This window comes from Pagrus pagrus, assembly GCF_965226575.1.
Source record: "Pagrus pagrus genome assembly, chromosome: 13".
Classification (NCBI taxonomy): domain Eukaryota; kingdom Metazoa; phylum Chordata; class Actinopteri; order Spariformes; family Sparidae; genus Pagrus; species Pagrus pagrus.
The window spans coordinates 31,655,498-31,674,987 of NC_140197.1; the positions used below are offsets into that span (position 1 = coordinate 31,655,498).

The 19,490-nt window shown below is 43.7% G+C and overlaps 1 protein-coding gene across 2 annotated transcripts; it reads left to right on the forward strand.

The window, feature by feature from the left end:
* The first annotated feature begins 6,919 nt into the window (after window positions 1–6,919).
* On the forward strand, window positions 6,920–19,237 carry itga2b (integrin, alpha 2b). 2 transcript variants are annotated; one of them, XM_084371213.1, is made up of 31 exons: window positions 6,920–7,112; window positions 8,402–8,532; window positions 8,752–8,852; window positions 9,850–10,015; window positions 10,151–10,200; window positions 10,426–10,471; window positions 10,725–10,844; window positions 11,223–11,267; window positions 11,347–11,390; window positions 11,534–11,599; window positions 11,681–11,733; window positions 11,837–11,909; window positions 12,220–12,355; window positions 12,663–12,848; window positions 12,968–13,013; window positions 13,220–13,321; window positions 13,557–13,612; window positions 13,702–13,853; window positions 13,937–14,050; window positions 14,155–14,222; window positions 14,783–14,918; window positions 15,032–15,124; window positions 15,222–15,301; window positions 16,652–16,732; window positions 16,840–16,945; window positions 17,483–17,638; window positions 17,791–17,877; window positions 17,963–18,082; window positions 18,166–18,267; window positions 18,699–18,821; window positions 19,018–19,237. In XM_084371213.1, exons 1-31 carry the CDS (start codon window positions 6,964–6,966, stop codon window positions 19,114–19,116), a joined length of 3,087 nt encoding a protein of 1,028 aa, XP_084227339.1. In that variant the 5' UTR covers window positions 6,920–6,963; the 3' UTR covers window positions 19,117–19,237. The 2 variants fall into 2 exon arrangements, with proteins under 2 accessions (XP_084227339.1, XP_084227340.1); XM_084371214.1 differs by lacking the exon at window positions 18,166–18,267.
* Window positions 19,238–19,490: the final 253 nt, after the last annotated feature.

A 19,490-nucleotide genomic window follows, 5' to 3' on the forward strand; every position in this document is an offset into this window, starting at 1 on the left:
CTGTCCGTGAGGAGGATGCTGCAGAGCGAGCCAATCAGAGAGCGAGGGAGGGAGGGTGGGTGGATGGATGGTTCTAATATTAGATTCCAGGGAGCAACTATCGATTATTGATTATTTATTTATCATCAGTGTGATGATGTCTGTGATAAAACTAATTTAAATCAAATCAAATCAAATCAAATTTTATTTGTATAGCCCAAATTCACAAATCACAGTTTGCCTCAGAGGGCTTTACAATCTGTACAGAGACGACACCCTCTGTCCTTCGACCCTCGATTCGAGTGAGGAAAAACTTGCCCCAAAAAAAAGCCCTTTTAACAGGGAAAAAATGCGGAAGAAACCTCAGGGAGAGCCACAGAGGAGGGATCCCTCTCCCAGGACGGACAGACGTGCAATAGATGTCGCATGTACAGAGCAGATCAACGAGATCACAATATATACAATTATAATGGATGGTTGACAGGAATGAAAGCACATAAAGAGGCATCACAGCAACAACAATGAAATGCACATGGAAATGTGATTACTAGTGATAACAGTAGTAGTGGTTAACGGTAAGGATAGTATGTAGTAATGCATTACAATAATAGTAGTGGAACGTATGTAACAGAGATATGACTAATATTAGCAACAGTAGTGGTGGGTCTCAGGCAGGGCCATGGCAATAGGCGCATCCACGACCCACGACCCGGGCGCGGCCAGGATCCATGGGAGCCTGGAGGACTAGACAGCACAAGGACTCCGGGGAAGAAGTAAGTCAGTGACATGCAGAGATGGGGCATGTATACAGGCATAATGTATACAGATGGAGAGGAGAGGAGAGGGGAGGAGAGAGAAGCTCAGTGTGTCATTGTCCCCCGGACTAGGCCTATAGCAGCATAACTAAGAGCTGGTCCAAGACGGACCTGGGCCTGTCCTGGCCCAGCCCTAACTATAAGCTCTATCGAAGAGGAAGGTCTTAAGTCTACTCTTAAAGGTAGAGAGGGTGTCCGCCTCCCGGACCAAACAGGAAGATGGTTCCACAGAAGAGGAGCTTGATAGCTGAAGGCTCTGGCTCCCATTCTGCTTTTGGAGACTTTAGGAACTACAAGTAATCCTGCGTTCTGGGAGCGTAATGCTCTAGTTGGGTGATAGGGTAGTATGAGCTCCTGGAGATATGATGGTGCCTGACCATTAACAGCTTTGTAGGTGAGGAGAAGGATTTTAAACTCTATTCTTGATTTTACAGGGAGCCAGTGCAGAGAGGCCAATACAGGAGTAATATGATCTCTTTTCTTAGTTCCTGTCAGTACACGTGCTGCAGCATTCTGGACCAGCTGGAGACTCTTTAGAGACTTGTTAGGGCAGCCTGATAGTAGAGAATTACAATAGTCCAGCCTGGAAGTAACAAATGCATGGACTAGATTTTCTGCGTCTTTTTGAGACAGGATGGGCCTGATTTTTGCAATGTTACGTAGATGAAAAAATGCAGACCTTGAAATTTGTTTTATGTGGGAGTTGAAGGACATATCTTGATCAAAGATAACTCCCAGATTCCTGACGGTGGTGCTGGAGGCCAAGTTAATGCCATCCAAAACTAGCTATATCATTAGATAATGCATCTCTAAGGTGTTTAGGACCAAGTACTATAACTTCGGTTTTATCTGAATATAACAGCAGAAAATTGCAGGTCATCCAGGTCATAATGTCCTTGAGACATGCATGGAGTTTAGTTAGCTGATTAGTTTCATCTGGCTTTATTGATAAGTATAACTGGGTATCATCTGTGTAACAATGAAAGTTTATGGAGTGTTTCTGAATTATATTTCCTAGAGGGAACATATATAAGGGGAATAGTATGGGTCCAAGCACGGAGCCTTGAGGAACACCATGACTAACCTTGGTATACAGGGATGACTCATCATTAACATGTACAAACTGAAATCGATCCGATAAATAGCACTTAAACCAGTGTAATGCGGGTCCTTTAATGCCAATTAAGTGTTCCAGTCTCTGTAGTAGAATGTGATGATCAATGGTATCAAATGCAGCACTAAGATCTAGTAAGACCAGGACAGAGACAAGTCCTTTGTCAGAAGCGATGAGGAGGTCATTGGTAACTTTCATCAGTGCCGTCTCTGTGCTATGATGTGCTCTAAAACCTGATTGAAAATCCTCATATAAACTATTTTTATGAAGAAAGTCACATAGCTGGTTGGCGACTGCTTTCTCAAGGATCTTGGAGAGGAAAGGGAGGTTGGATATAGGTCTATAGTTGGCTAAAGCTTCTGGATCAAGATTAGGCTTTTTAAGGAGTGGTCTAATTACAGCTAGTTTAAAGGACTGTGGTACATATCCTGTTAATAGAGACAGGTTGATCATTTCTAGTAGGGATGAGCTAATTAAAGGTAAAGTTTCTTTCAGCAACCTATTAATATATAAGTTAAAGAAACAGAAACACACTAAAGAATACAAATCTACACTGATCATGTTGTCGTCATGTTGTCATCATGTTGTGATGACAAACACAACACACACCTTAATGTTTTATCTCTCAGTGGTGGTTCTCTGATTCACATCTGAAAATCTGTATTCAGTGTTAGCATTAGCATTAATGTTAGCATGAACTACAATCAGGTTGTTTAGATGCAGCTGTCACGAAGAGAAGAATTAAAGTCTACCCAACACACACACACACACACACACACACACACACACACACACACTCACTCACTCACTCACTCACTCACTCACTCACTCACTCACTCACTCTCTCTCTCTTTATTTGCATGAATGTCACATAGACTATGTTGCTAAAGCATAAAGGGTCAATTAAACAGGACAAAAATACACTTCATAAGTTAATATATACATATATAAATGGAGTAAAATTAAAGAAAAATAAAAAAATAAAATAATTGTGTGTGTGAGTGTGCATGTTTCTGTGTGTGTGTGTGAGTGTGTGTAAAGTAATAAACAATAATAAAATAATAAGTGATAATGAGAATAAGGATAGTATCAATAAACAGAAATAAATGAGTCTTACAGTCTTTACATTGAAACATTTCTTCGTGTGTGACATGCAGTGACATGTTCTCCTGCTGGTCCTACAGCAGAGCCGTCTTCTCCCAGAAGGATTGGGATTAACTTGTCTTGTTGGAGGAAGTCGGGGATTTTTTCTTTAAATTTGGGAAATAATTCTTCTCTAGTTTCTTTATATTTGGGACAACTTTTCATCTTTCCAGCCATTCTCTTTTATGGCGACCAGTTTCAATGGCAAGTTTATGGTCACTGAGTCTATATTTTGTAAGGGTTTGTCTTTTTTGGGATTTTTTTATTTGGGTTAAATATTGGGCCAATTTGAATTCTCTGTCCAGTAAATTATAACATTCCAATTTATTGATCGTTTGCGTTTCTGTTTTCCATTGTTGGCAATATTTTTGTTTATTATCTTTGTCGATTTGTTTTATTTGTGAGTCTGGAATTATTTCTGTGGTGTCATTTTGACTTCAATCTGATTTCCTCATTTGTCCCATTCCAGGTGTTATTATCTGGGTTCAGACAGACCTGCTCTGTGCTGGTATGAGTCGACATCAGACTCCATCAAGTGCTTCCAACATTTAATAGTTCTCTTTTTGGTTTTGATTAAGAGGGGAACGGGCCCAGCTCTGCTCTGCAGCCGTGGTTTGGGCAGTTTCTGTGGAATGTTTTTGCAGAATTCAAGATGCACTTTTTCAGCAGGGTTTGAGTCCCAGTGCTCTTGTTTAATTAAGGGGCCCCAAACTTCACTTCCATATAGGAGGATCGGTTCAATAACACTTTGGAAAATTTTAAGCCAGATCTTAATTGGGGGGTTTAATCTGAATAGAACTTTTCGTATACTGTAATATGCTCTGTGGGCTTTATCTGCTAGTGAACTCACAGCTTTAACAAAACTACCTGAAGCAGTGATAGTTAGGCCAAGGTAAGTGTCCTCCATTGTGTGGCTCAGTGTTGTCTCTCCCAAAGTAAACTGATTCTTTCTAGATTGTGATCTTGCTTTCTTTTGAAATATTATAATTTTAGTTTTATCTAGGTTTACTCTGATTGCCCAATTTACACAATAATTATGGAGTATGTCCAGATATTCTTGCATTCCTTGTTCTGTTTGTGATAACAGAAGGAGGTCATCTGCATAAAACAGACACTTGACTTCTTTCCCCTCCAAGTCAAGTCCAGGGGCTGCGGAGTTTTCAAGTAGTTTTGCTAATTGGTCAATATATATATTGAAAAGTGTTGGAGACATATTACAACCTTGATGGACCCCGCGACACTGTTTGAAGAAATCAGTTCTTTTCTTTCTAATTTTTATAGCACACTCATTTTCTGAGTATTTCCATTTAATTAGATTTAACTCTCTCTCTCTCTCTCTCTCTCAGGTGAGCTCAGTAATGGCATCAAATAGTAGGGTTGATTGATTATCGATCAGGAGACAAGATGGATGATTCCTCTCCTCCACCTGCCCTCCCTGATCAGAGAGGAGAGGAGGCGAGGAGGAGGGAGGAGAGAGGAGATGAGATGAGGAGAGAGGAGGGGGAGGAGAGGAGAAGGGAGGAGAGAGGAGGAGGTGAGGAGGAGAGAGGAGAGGAAGAGGGAGGAGAGAGGAGATGAGGAGAGAGGAGGAGAGAGGAGGAGGACAAGTTGAGCATATATATAATGTAATGTATCTCTGCTACTCTCTGGTGGGCAGAATCTAAACTGCATCACAAACATCACAAAGGCAGCTTAAAGGCTCAGGATCAGTTTTTACATGTTCACAGTCTGGCATCAGCAGGGAGGTTTTTCTGAGGTCATGTTCGTTTTGAACTTGGAGAATCAGCCGGCTGCTCTCAGATGTTTATATCTAACAACATATCAGACACATTGTGGTCTGCAGACAGACAGCAGGTCTGAACACGTCCCTCACTGATTGGTCAGTTCTGCTGTGATGTTGTCAACATACTGAGTTTTCAGCAGCAGCGTCCTGCAGAGCGACACAATCATCTGCGCTACCAGAGAATCAGCTCCACCTGCTGGTGGATGTTTGGGTGAGATCTCTCACATGACATCAGAGTTCATCATCAGCCAATAGAAACACAGCTGTAACACAGTGCTATTACAGTCCGTCATCAGAGCATCAATATTTATTGATCACCTGCTAACCCTAACCTGCAGCAGTTACATTTTGAGAGTCACTTCCAGTTTTTGTGTGTTTCCTGTCCTTTCTCTGTGCTCACCTGTGTTTCATGGGGTCATTATCTCAGGTGTGTTTCAATGTCCTTTTCTGTCTCTTTGTCACCTGGTCTGTGTTTGCTGATGTTCCTCCTGCTCTGTTCTTCACTCAGCTTTGTTTTTTCTTCTTGTTGTCAGTATATTTATCTTTGATTCTTCTGATTTTGGATCGTGGATTTGACTTTGCTCAGGTTGTTGGTGAGGTCACAGCTGACATCATCACTCTGCAGATTCTTCTTCTGTCACTCTGTGGTTGTTCAGGGTCTTTTTGATTCTGTCATTTTGAGTCTCTTGATTGTTTGTTCAGAAAAACGAGATTAGAACATTTTTACTTTCAACTGAACTCTGTGTTAAAAACTAATTAATGAAAAATGTACTTACTGTATAATCAATTAATTGTGAAGATTTTGTTCCACTGTCAGAAACAGGAAGTAAATGATGGTGTTTTAATTTTTTAATGTTTTAATGTCTCTGTTTGTCTGTAACCTTCAGCTTAAAGGGACAGTTCACATTTTTTGACCCAGGGATAGAAATATAAAGCAGACACTGTGGATGAGACGACAGGAGGTCAGAATGTATAGGTCAGTATACACACACACACACACACACACACACACACACACACACACACACACTGTACTGTGTTTCCAGTAACAGAGATAAGCCTCTGTGAAAGCAGACATCAGTCTATATAATGTTACACACTGCTGATGGACTGTGTGTGTGTGTGTGTGTGTGTCTGTGTGTCCATGTGTGTGTGTATTTGTGAAGGACGACCAAGTCACCCTAACCCTACCCTCACACATCAACATATGTGCTGCTGTTTGTGTGTCTCGTACAATTTGAAACAAATGAAAGCAGCAACACTGAAGAACCACAAACTGCAGTTCCTCTAACGGCCACTTGAGGCTCCACAGTGAGTCAATCAGAGTCTGCAGCAGAAAGAAACATGTTTACAGCTGGTTTCTGTAGAGTTTCTCTCTTCATCACAACTCACTGCTTTACATTATATAAAGGCTTAAAGTGATGCATCATTAGGGGGCGTGGCCTCTCAGAGTGACAGATAGCTGTGAGCTGTCTGATGCTTAACCTCAGATAATTAATCACTGATCTTCACCTCTCGCCGTGTTTGTGGAGAACTTTAACACAAATATCAGACACAGTCTGTCTTTCTGTGCAGTGACGGGAGGGGAGGGACAGACGACGGTTCTTTTTTACGACATCCACAGTAATGTACTGTAATTCAACGAGCGACAGGAGCTGTGTTTTCATGTCAGGAGAAGGGATCAGTTTCTTTCCTTCACCTCAGCACACCAATTTAAATGAAACCAGAAAAGTTTGAGGCTTCTCCAGTTCTAAATAACATATGTGTGTGTGTGAGAGACAGAAATGAACAGACAAAGAGAGACGTCCCTGAACGCACCACAAACACATGAACACAACAGTTCAGAATAGAAAAAGATAACACGCTTTTATTTTTAGCTCCAAATCAACAGGAAGCAGCCGAGCAGAGTGGACCAACTGACACACACAGCTGTCAATCATCTCGAACACACACACACACACACACACACACACACACACACACACACACACACACACACACACACACACACACAGAGGGGTTTATATATGAGGAAGACTCAGAACTACTTCAGTCTGCACACAGACAGACAGTGGGACAGACAGACAGACAGACAGACAGACAGTGGGACAGACAGGCAGACAGGTGTGATGTGTGTGTTCAGATGTGTGTGTGTGTTGCTCTGTGTGTGTGTGAGTGTGTGTGTGTGTCTGAGCCTGCTGGATGAACCTGTGATGTTCAGCGGACCAACAGGAAGTCTGTTTGGATTCTCCCTCGACTTTCACGCTTCCAACAACAGGTAAGAATCAACCCTTAATCAACCCTTAATCAACCCCTAATCAACCATAAAAAAACATTCAATCAACCCTTTAGTTAACATCTTCAGGATGTTAACTAACCTCTTAATTAACTAACTAAACCCAGAGCGCCTTCAGAAAAAAAAATAGTTCTGAGAAGTTCTTTGGTTCCTTGAAGAATTTCTGAGGTCTTTAAAATTGTTATTTGGGTCCTTGAAGACATTTTTTGTCTTTAAAGATCAGGTCTGTGGTGCTTGAGGAAGTTCAGAGGTCTTTAAAGAAGAAGTTCTGTGGTGCTTGAGGACATTAAATATTCAGCTCATATTACACTGTGGCCGTTTTCGAAATCGCATACTACCGTACTGTCTACTACATACTGCGTCAGTATATACTGTATACTGCGTACTGAATGTGGGATTCAGCGTGCTACTTCAGCAGACCGACGCCGTTCACACCGCAGTATGCAGTAGCAAGTTTCCCAGAATGCATTTCGTGGCGGCCGGCAGCGGTAGTTGTAAAACAGGCGCAAAGCTGTTTTATTTCCCTCTGTAGCCCTGTTAAAATGTCACTTTATTAAGTTTTAACATGTTTTCATGTAGAAAGTAACCGTTCAGACCCCCAGTGTGCGGTTAGTTTACTCAGATGACGGCTGTTTAGTAATTTGCCTCGATGTTTTGGGAGAAGTGAAGCTCCAGAAGGAGCGGCTCGTCTCAGAGGCAGCAGCCCGTCTCCAGAGGTGTTCGGCCGGCCAACATGCGTCGTCGTCCCGGGGGAGACAGCAGGCCAGTTATCTTAACGCTAGAGGGAAGCTTCATGTCTGTAGTGGACAGTATACAGTACAGCGCTGTCTCTGGAGCTCTGTATGTACAGACATCACCAAATATTAATAAAAAAAAGTTTTAATTAACAGAGTACTTTGTTTCATTTCACATGTACAACAGCCTGGATTTCTATTGTACCTACAGCTCTCGTCACAACAGTCAGCAGCCTGTGACTGTACTTATGTTGTGTGAACAAACATAAACGCTGTACTGCTCCGGAGTACGTGACGAGGACGTCATGATCCCGGCTCCAGCGCATTGCATTGTGGGAAACAGTAGGCAGAGTAGTCTGGTCGGATGCATACTGGAAATATTTTCCGAATCAGTACGACATCCGGGAACTTTTCACATACTACAGATTTTGCTTTTGTTTGCATACTGCATACTGCATACTACATTTTGGCCAAATCAGTACGTACTGGCAGTATAGTATGCGGTTTCGACTACAGCCTGTGAATGTTCCTCTGCAGGTTCTTTGTTGTCATTGGAGCTCCTAAAGCCAACACCAGCCAATCAGGAGTGACAGAGGGAGGGGGCGTTTTCCTCTGCCCCTGGTCACCTGGAGGCGGGACCTGTGACATCATCGACTTTGACCCGGAAGGTGAGTTTCTGATCTATCTACTTGTTTATCAATGAGTCAGTGATTGGTCCAATCAGGTTAAATCAGCATCACCTGTCTCTGATGATGATGTTTATGATGATAAAACTTCCTTTCCAACCTGTCTCGCCTGTCTCCTACCTGTCCTACCTGTCTCACATGTCGCGCCTGTCCTACCTGTCTCATTTGTCTCATCTGTTTCACCTGTCCTACCTGTCTCAGGTGATGAGGACTACAGCAGCTCTGGTTTGTTCTTTCACACCTTTAAGAGTCATCAGTGGTTCGGAGCTTCAGTTCGTTCAGTCAGCGACACACATCTGCTGGTGATAGCACACACCAAACACACACACACACACACACACACACACACACACTAACACACACACCACACCAAACCACACCACACCACGCTACACACACCAAACACACAACACACTTGTATACCTGTATACCTGTACGCCTGTATACCTGTACACTTGTATACCTGTACGCCTGTATACCTGCATACCTGTACACTTGCTTACCTGTGTACCTGTATACCTGTACTTCTGTATACCTGTACCCTTGTATACCTGTGTACCTGTATACCTGTACTTCTGTATACCTGTACGCCTGTATACCTGTACACTTGTATACCTGTACACTTGTATACCTGTACGCCTGTATACCTGTACACTTGCTTACCTGTGTACCTGTATACCTGTACTTCTGTATACCTGTACGCCTGTATACCTGTATACCTGTACCCTTGTATACCTGTGTACCTGTATACCTGTACGCCTGTATACCTGTATACCTGTACACTTGCTTACCTTTGTACCTGTATACCTGTACTTCTGTATACCTGTATGCCTGTATACCTGTATACCTGTACCCTTATATACCTGTGTACCTGTATACCTGTACTTCTGTATACCTGTACGCCTGTATACCTGTACACTTGTATACCGGTGTACCTGTATACCTGTACACCTGTACACTTGTACACCTGTATACCTGTATACCTGTGTACCTGTACTACTGTACACCTGTGTACCTGTACTACTATACACATGTGTACCTGTACTACAGTACACCTGTATACCTGTACACCTGTATACCTGTACACTCGAACACCTGTTTACCTGAACACCTGTATACCTGTGCACCTATACATGATGTAATTGACAGCTCACTTCCTGTCTGTGTCAGTCTCTGTGATCTCAAACAAACATGATGTCTGAACTCTGATTCACACCACAGAAGAAGAATAAAACCATGCCATGATGCAATAGTCAAACAGTTTGTAATCAGCTGTCACTTACCGTGTTTACCTGTCAGGCATGTGCTCCGCTCTCTCATTGGAACGTTCAGAGTCGAGGGGCGGAGTCAGGGAAAACACCTGTGGGGAACTGCCTCCTATTGGACCAGAGGACAGGAAGCTCCACCTCCTTCTCCCCCTGCAGAAGAATCATGATGGATGACACCTACAAACTCATGAAGAACCGTAAGTCTCACCTGAGTCAGTTTACCTGCAGGTTTACCTCATCACTCACCTGAGTCAGTCCAGGTCAAACCTCCAGGGACTCTTCATGTTCTCTTTTCTTGTCTATTATCTTGTCTCCTCTCTCTCGTTGCCTAGATAATGACCAGCGCTACTGTGAGGTCGGCTTCAGCGCTGACATCACCAAGGTGAGGTGGTGGTGGGCGGAGTCACAGGGACGTGTCAGATGAAGTGTTTGTTGTTTTTCATTAACTGAACAACAATCAGCAAGACCAACCAGGCAGTTACCATGACGATGGATCTCTCCTGACGACCAAACTAGTTACACCAAGTAATCTGTTTTAGTATCTGATGTAGTTACAGTGTAACTAGTTACTGACAGAACTGCCGCTGTGTGTGTGTGTGTGTTGCAGGAAGGCCGGCTGCTGCTCGGCGCTCCAGGAAGTTATTATTTCCAGGGTGAGTGGAGACCCCTGCTGGTCACTGACAGACATTACAGGCACCAAATATGGAATCATGGCTGACGGCCACATGAGTAATGACATCAAAGCCTCATCATCATACTATTGTTGTCATACACTGAGATATGGTAGTTTGTGAGTCTGACAGTCTGATGTGAACTACACATGAGGCCGTTACCATGACAACAGACATCAGCTGGTGTCACCGTGCACATAAACATCACCGCTGACGACCACCATGTTGATTTCAGGGCAGGTCATCACAGTGGCAGTGAGTGACATCATTGACAGTGGGCTGAGCAAAAATCCTGTCCCTAATGTAGCCGGCATCAGCCAATCAGATGAGAGAGGAGATTATGACCTTTACCGTGGTGAGTAAAACTGAGGGGGCTTTTCATTTGAAAGACACCACTTCTTTCAGCTGTGAATACATTACCCAGGATTCACTGGGAACACTGTGGTCATCTGTAGCATCATCTGACCCCAAACCAACCAAACCCCAGCTGATTTTATGACATTTTCAGCTCAGACAATGACCTCTGCTAACTGGCTACAATTAGCATCTGGCAGTGTTAGCTTAAGGCTAATCAGCTAATCAGTTGATGGTTTACCTTTGAAGAATGTGTCAACCAAACTCAGCAGTGATGGTGAACGATGAAGGTGACAGAATCAGACAACAAGAGAGAAGAATTCACTTCTCTAAAATCTGACGGAAAATGACTGAAGTTCTGTGTGTTTCTGTCTGCCAGGTTACTCTGTGGCCAGTGGTCAGCTGACTGGAGACTCCACACCAGGTTAAGATAAGATAAGATAAGATAAGATAAGATAAGATTAGATGAAAAAATATGTGACTGATTGTACGTTTGTTTCCAGATTATCTGGTCGGAGTTCCAAATGACAGAAACACAGCAGGCAGAGTGAGACTTTATTTTAATTTTAATTGTTAATGGATTCTATAGACACACATATATATGTATATATACATATATATATATATATATATATATATATATATATATATATATATATATACGTGTGTGTGTGTGTGTGTGTGTTACAGGTGTTGATCTATGATGGGCGGAGCAGAGGATCACTGATAGTCTCCCACAGCTTCCATGGTGCTCAGGTGAGAGTGTGATGTCATCAGAAACATGAATCTACCTGCTGCAGTTTGGAGGTGAGTGTGATGCTCTGGTGTCTCCTGTAGGTGGCGTCATACTTTGGACACAGTGTGGCTGTAGCTGACATCAACAGTGACGGGTGAGAACAGACAGAGAGACAGACAGTGTGTCAACATGTGAAACGTTAACTGTGTGTTAATGTCAGAGTGACTGGTGTGGTGTGTGTGTGTGTGTGTGTGTAGTCTAGACGACGTGTTGATCGGGGCTCCTCTCTTCATGGACAAAATGATGGAGCAGCTGCAGGAGCGAGGACAGGTTGAGTTCATCTCTGTTGTTGATCCGTCACATGACTCTAGATGTTCAACATGTTGGTCGCCCTTTATTCTCCTATCAGAGCCGACCTGTTGTCTACTGGACTGAACCAGTCACAACTAACCCTAACCCTAGTCTGTACTAGTCTGAACGAGTCTCAGCTAGTTTGAACGAGTCTTTACTAGTCTGAACGAGTCTTCCTCTCCTCTCCTTCAGCATCATCAGTCCGTGATAATAAAAGTGTTTTGATGGTATTGACGTTGTTTCTCGTCACTTTGTGTTCAGACTGTTCAACACTTTGATTATTTTCCAGGTGCTTTTGTACCTGCAGAGAAGAGGTTCCTCCTTCCCCTCCCAGCCTGACCAATCACTGATCGGCTTCTCTCTGTATGGACGGTTTGGCTCCGCCCTTGCTGTGCTGGGTGACCTAGACATGGACGGTTACCATGGTAACCAGTTTAACACAGTGCAAATGTTAGAGGATTTGAGCCGATGTTTACTGATGAGAAATCCAAAATGGCTGAGAAACTGCTGACATGTTACTTAGCAGCTCCACTGCCGCCAAGCATGAGGCTTATGTAGCTAATGTGGCTAATATAGTTAATGTAGCAAATGTAGCTAATGTGGCTAATATAGTTAATGTAATGCAAGTCCATTACCAATGTGGCTAACGTGGCTAATGACAGTAGCTAACACGGCCAGAGGTGACCAAAGAAAAAAGCAAATCACCAAACAATGATCCAACTGTCCCTACAGATGTCGCCGTCGGGGCTCCCTGGTCAGGTGACAGTGGGCAGGGCCAGGTGTTTATTTACCTGGGCAACATTGATGGTTTGTCAGCCACACCCTCCCAGGTGATTGATAGCCCATTGCCTAGCAACAGAATGGCATTTGGCTTTACTCTGAGAGGCGGGGCTGATATAGACAACAATGGATACCCAGGTATGTTCAAAAGTTATGCATCAGTGCAGATCAGTAATCAGTAATTAGAAATCAATGATCAATAGTCAGTGATCAGTAATCAGTGATCAATAGTCACTGTCAATGTCGGTGTGTTGTAGACCTGCTGGTTGGAGCGTGGGCTGCAGACCGAGCTTTCCTCTACAGGTAGGAGAAAGGCGATCGTATTGATCCTCGAATGTTTTATCAGAAGAATTGATTGGAGGCAACAATCAAATCAGGAAATGAAACTGTGTTAGCACAGAACTCACTGAAACACTCACCGGCTGAGCCAGAGTGAACCTCAGTGACATCACTGCTCTCAGCTGTGACATCACATGATGATAATGTGACTGATGTTTTCATGAGTTCAGATCCAAAGCAGTGGTCCGGTCCAGAGTTTCTCTCTCTCTGCTGCCAGACTTCCTGAATCCAGAGGACAAACTGTGTCAACGAGAAAACACACCTGTGACCTGGTAACTAGTTATGTTATAACTAACACGAGGAGCCTCATGTACAGAAACAGAACAACAAGCACAGCTTACAAATAACATTGACAGAATATCTGATACATATTATATAATATCTGTAAAACTAACTGACCGACCGACTAAATAACTAACCAACTAGCCAACTGACGAGCTGCTGCTCCGACTGATCGGGCAGCCTTAACCTGTTCTTTTCCCTGTAAATGTTCTTTCCTCTCCACAGTTTTGCTGCCCAGGTGTGTGTCCACCTGTCTGGTCACAGAATCCCACAGCAGACAGGTAAACCCACCTCACAGGTTTGTTCTCACCTGCATAAACTCGGATACTCAGGTTGTTTTGTCTGTCTGCCTGCTGATTGGCCGAGGCAGTCATGGGGGTGGAGCTACAGCTGGACAAGATGAAGCAGCTAATGGCAAGACGGACACTGCTGCTGTCGACCAACCAGCCCCAGGAGACCATGAGACTAATGGTCCAGAGGGAGGTGGGCGTGGCCTGCATCAATCAGACCGCCTACTTGAGGGTGAGTGAGTGACAGAACAAAAACACATGAAGAAGAAAATCACAGTCACACCAGTGTGTGTGTGTGTGTGTGTGTCTGTGCAGTCTGAAGAGGATGTTCGTGATAAGTTGAGTCCGATCTTCATCACCGTCAACATCAGCCTCCTCAACACTACCCAGCATGCTTTGCTGCACGGACAGACACATGCATCTGCACAGGTGAGTCTGACACACACACACACACACACACACACACACACACACACACACACACACACATACCCTGACCTTACAGGTATATTTATAAGTATATGTGTGTGTAGACCAGGATCATTCTGGACTGTGGAGACGACAACATCTGTGTTCCTGACCTGAAGCTGACTGCTGAGCCGTGAGTCAACAACACACACACACACACACACACACACACACACCAGTAAACAACAATAAACCCCAGTAAACAGCAATAAACAGTTATCCTAATGCTAACAAATATTGTGACACATTTAAGCATCAAAACTACATGCTGTAGTTATAAACAGGACAGGACAGGACAGGACAGAAACTCTCCAGAGGACATGAAGGACGGCTCTGATGGAGCTCAGGATTCTTCAGGAGCTGCTTTACTCCAACCTGAACACAGAACTTTAATTATCACCAGATCCGGATCCAGTCTGTCCACTTGTCAGGAGACTAAATAATTAATTAAGTTAAGCTGCCGCGTGTGTTGTGCACATCATCTCTCTGAGACAACACGATACGAAAGACTTCATTAATCTCCCAACAGGGAAACTGAGTATCCACAAACAGGACAGACAACACATGGGACAATGATAACAAAGGCATCAGCATCTCAAGGCAGCGCACCATACACACAGATTGACTCTACTGTTACTACTGATTTAACTGTGTGTGTGTGTGTGTGTGTGCGTGTGTGTGTGTGTGTGTTAGCCTGTCAGACAGTGTGTTGGTCGGTGAGGATCAGTCAGTGTTGTTGTCGGTGTCGGCACAGAATGACGGTGAGGGAGCGTACGAAACTGAGCTGGTGGTCCGAATCCCAGAACACACACACTTCCAGAGCAGTCAGGTGACGCACGCACACACACACACACACACACACACACACACACACACACACACACACACACACACACACACACAGGTTGATAATATTGACTCAGTGCTCTTTGTCGTCTGCAGGGTGTTAACAGACTGGTGTGTGTTCAGAGGAAAGAGAATCAGACTGTCATCGTGACCTGTGACCTTGGCAACCCCATGAGACAAGGACACACTGTAACAAACACACACTGTAACACACAAACACACACAGTTAAATCAGTAGTAAGACATACACACACATAAATATAACTGTCTGTCTCTCTGCCCTCAGCTGCAGACAGGTCTTCTGTTCAGTGTGGGCCGTCTGGAGGAGGTAGAGAGTCACATCACCTTCAACCTGAAAATTAGGAGGTACAACCTGAACCTGTTCACACCTGCTGTCACACCTGCTGTCACCTCTGTCCTGAGGGATCAATCAGTGATCAGCTTTCAGTCTGTGGCTGTATTCGAAACCGCATACTATACTACCAGTACGTACTGATTTGGCCAAAATGTAGTATGTAGTATGCAAACAAAAGCAAAATCTGCAGTATGAGAAAAGTTCCTGGATGTCGTACTGATTCGGAAAATATGCATCCGACCAGACTTCTCTGCCTACTGTTTCCCACAATGCAATGCGCTGGAGCCGGGATCATGACGTCCTCGTCACGTACTCCGGAGCAGTACAGCGTTTATGTTTGTTCACACAACATAAGTACAGTCACAGGCTGCTGACTGTTGTGACGAGAATAATTAAAACATATTTTTTCATTAATATTTGGTGATGTCTGTACATACAGAGCTCCAGAGACAGCGCTGTACTGTATACTGTCCACTACAGACATGAAGCTTCCCTCTAGCGTTAAGATAACTGGCCTGCTGTCTCCCCCGGGACGACGACGCATGTTGGCCGGCCGAACACCTCTGGAGACGGGCTGCTGCCTCTGAGACGAGCCGCTCCTTCTGGAGCTTCACTTCTCCCAAAACATCGAGGCAAATTACTAAACAGCCGTCATCTGAGTAAACTAACCGCACACTGGGGATCTGAACGGTTACTTTCTACATGAAAACATGTTAAAACTTAATAAAGTGACATATTAACAGCGCTACAGCGGGAAATAAAACAGCTCTGCGCCTGTTTTACAACTACCGCTGCCGGTCGCCACGAAATGCATTCTGGGAAACTTGCTACTGCATACTGCGGTGTGAACGGCGTCGCTCTACTGAAGTAGCATGCTGAATCCCACATTCAGTACGCAGTATACAGTGTATATTAACGCAGTATGTAGTAGGCAGTACAGTAGTATGCGGTTTCGAAAACAGTCTGTCAGTTCACAGCTACATTGACCTGCGTCTGAGTGACCTCCTGTGATGTGATGTCACTTCCTGCTCTGTATGAAACCAACCCGTCCATCACTGAGACAAACAGACTCCATGTTTCTCCTCAAAGACAGAAAGAAGTTCATGTAGAACATTTGCTGAATTTACAAGAAGGAACAAATCAGTCAGAATCAGTCAGAGACAGAGTTTCACACAGTTTATAAAGTGTCTCCAGCTCAACAACTCACTAAACTGACACATTTGTTAAGGGAGTCTGGGGACAAAGAAGTCGCCTATACTGGTTACTGTTTAGTGTATTTGTAAAATGTGACATGTTTAGATCAATAAAATGTTTCTTCTTTCATAAATTGAATGTAAACACTCTGTCTGTCTGTCTCTCAGTAAGAACTCAGTGAACTCCAGCAGTAACGAGGTCTCAGTGGAGGTTCAGGTGAAAGCTGAGGCGTCGTTGGAGATCAGAGGGTAAAACAATCTGTCAATCAATAATCAATGATCTCTGGAGTATCAATAAATGTTGACTGATCGATCGATTGATCTACAGACTGAATGATGTCTCTTTGTGATTCTAGTGGCTCCTCCCCTCCAGAAGTTGTCCTGCCTCTCCCTGATTGGATGCCTGCAGAGCATCCTGGAAGTTTAGAGGAAGTGGGTCCACTGGTGGAACATGTGTACGAGGTGAGGCGGGGTCATTTACCTGGTCCCAGGTGAGCACCAGCAGCGATGACAGCTTGTCCATCATCCTGCTCTTCCTCTTTTAGCTGTTCTTCTGCTCTCGGATCTTCTTCCTCAGCTCCTTCTGCACAGCCCTCAGCTCCTCCTTGTTGCCTGACCTAAAGGCCCTCTCCCTCAGGAGAACCTTTATGTCAGGATTAATCCAGGGTTTTCTGTTTGTACAGTCCTGGTGGGTAGATGTTTATGTAGTCCGTGATGCAGCCTGTTAAACTGTCGATGTCCTGCCCATGAGAAACGCACAGTTCTTCCCACACAGTTGAGATCAGATGATCAATAACAAGCTGCACCCATCGATAACAATCAGGAAGATGAGTAATGCTAACTTGTTGCTAATTTAGCACTTAGCACTGCTAAGATGCTACATGCTAACCTGAATGTCACTGCAGAAGTGATGTAATTTAGTATATTGATTCGACTGATGATATTGATAATATATCTGATATTGATAATATTGATAATATTGATGATATCGGTGTGTAGCTGAGGAACCAGGGTCCCAGTGCAGTCAACGCCCGGCTGACAGTGGACTTCCCCATCACCTGGCGACATCACTTCCTGCTCTACGTATTCTCCAACGCCTCAGAAGAATCACTGAGCTGCAGGACCCTGAATGCATCGCAGTTAGACCCCTTCAAGGTCCAGAACCTGTCTGTCTGTCTGTCTGACCTGTCTGTCTCTCTGTCTGTCTGTGTCTCTGACATGTGTCTGTCCCTCTGATCTGTCTGTCTCTGCCTGTCTGTCTCTCTGTCGCTCTGACCTGTCTGTCTCTCTGACCTGTCTGTCTGCAGCTGCTTGGTAACTCGTCCAGAGTGTCTGTAGTTTCTCAGTTGATCCAGCGGGAGGAGACAAACAGACACAGTCAAACTGTTCATGTGGTAAATAAACACAAACACATTATTTTATTATATTTATCATCATAATGAGCTTGAATTAAAATAATCTTTGTGTGTGTGTGTGTAGAACTGCAGCAGCAGTGACACGGGTTGTATCAGGTTTGTGTGTGATGTCACCGCGTTGGGGCGGAGCTTCAGTGCTGTCATCCGAATATCAGCAAGGCTGTGGACACACACACTTGCACAGGTACACACACACACACACGCACACACACACACACACACACACACACACACACACACACACTCACCTCCTGTCTCTTTGTATAGACTCCCTACCTGAACTATGAACTTGTCTCCTCTGCATCCTACGATGTCATCAACGCATCATCAAAGGTGCAGCTGCTGCTGCTGCCTAGTGGACACACACAGGTGTGCGCGCGCACACACACACACACACACACACACACACACACACACACACAGACACACACACACAGATCAACAACTGAACTCTCCAAGGGCCATGAACCAGACATGTGTAGTGAGACAGGTAGCCCAGTCTGTGTGGGTCATCTGCTGGAGGACAGGAAGGGGACACACTGACCCCTGGTGGTCTAACCTGCTTCTGTCACCTGATCACATCAGAATCAGAATCAGAATTCCTTTATTTGTCCCGCAAACAGGGAAATTTCTGTCACAGCTGCCAAAGGACAGTAATCTTACAATAAACAGTAATAATAGTAAAAATATAACAATATAATAAAAAGGTAAGAAATAGAAATAGACTCATATACAGTAATCTTACAACTTACTTACAACTCCAGTCTACAATGAATGTGTGTGTGTGTGTGTATGTGCAGACTCAGCTCAGTGTGTCGTGGCGTCCTCCTGATGGAGAGAAAAACATTCCTATTGGCTACATCGTCCTATCAGTCATCTCTGGACTCCTCCTCCTGAGCATGCTCAGTATCATCTTCTGGAAGGTAACAATCAATAAAATCAATAAATGTATTGATCAGACCATCGATTGTATCAGAAACACTTTATTTTATTCCACTTATCTTTAGTTAATAAAACATTAATTAATGCTTAATGACACTTGATAAAATTATGTATTTACAGTTAATTAACACGTGTGTGTGTGTGTGTGTGTGTGTGTGTGTGTGTGTGTGTGTGTAGCTGGGTTTCTTTAACCGCACTCGCCCCCCTACTGATGATGATGATGATGATGAAGATGATGATGATGAAGATGAAGAGCAGCGACAGTCACATGACTGAACGACACTTAGGTCACATGTTTCTGATGTTTAATATTAATATCTTGAGGATGACTTGTATTCAACAATAACTTTATTGATCTGATCAGATGGTTTTGAACGTTGATGATGAAAAGTATCATTAAAACATGTTTTATCTGACAAACAGGAGGTCATGACATCATGTTTGTGTTTGTTATAACTTTAATATTTACAGCTGTTTTATTGTGAGAATTCATATCAACATTTAATCTTCACAGACTGACAGATGGAGCTCACACTGATCCTATTAACACACACACACACACACACACACACACACACACACACACACACACACACACACACACACAGAGTTTACCTGCATCATGTTTTCTGATTGAAGTCTCACCTGTT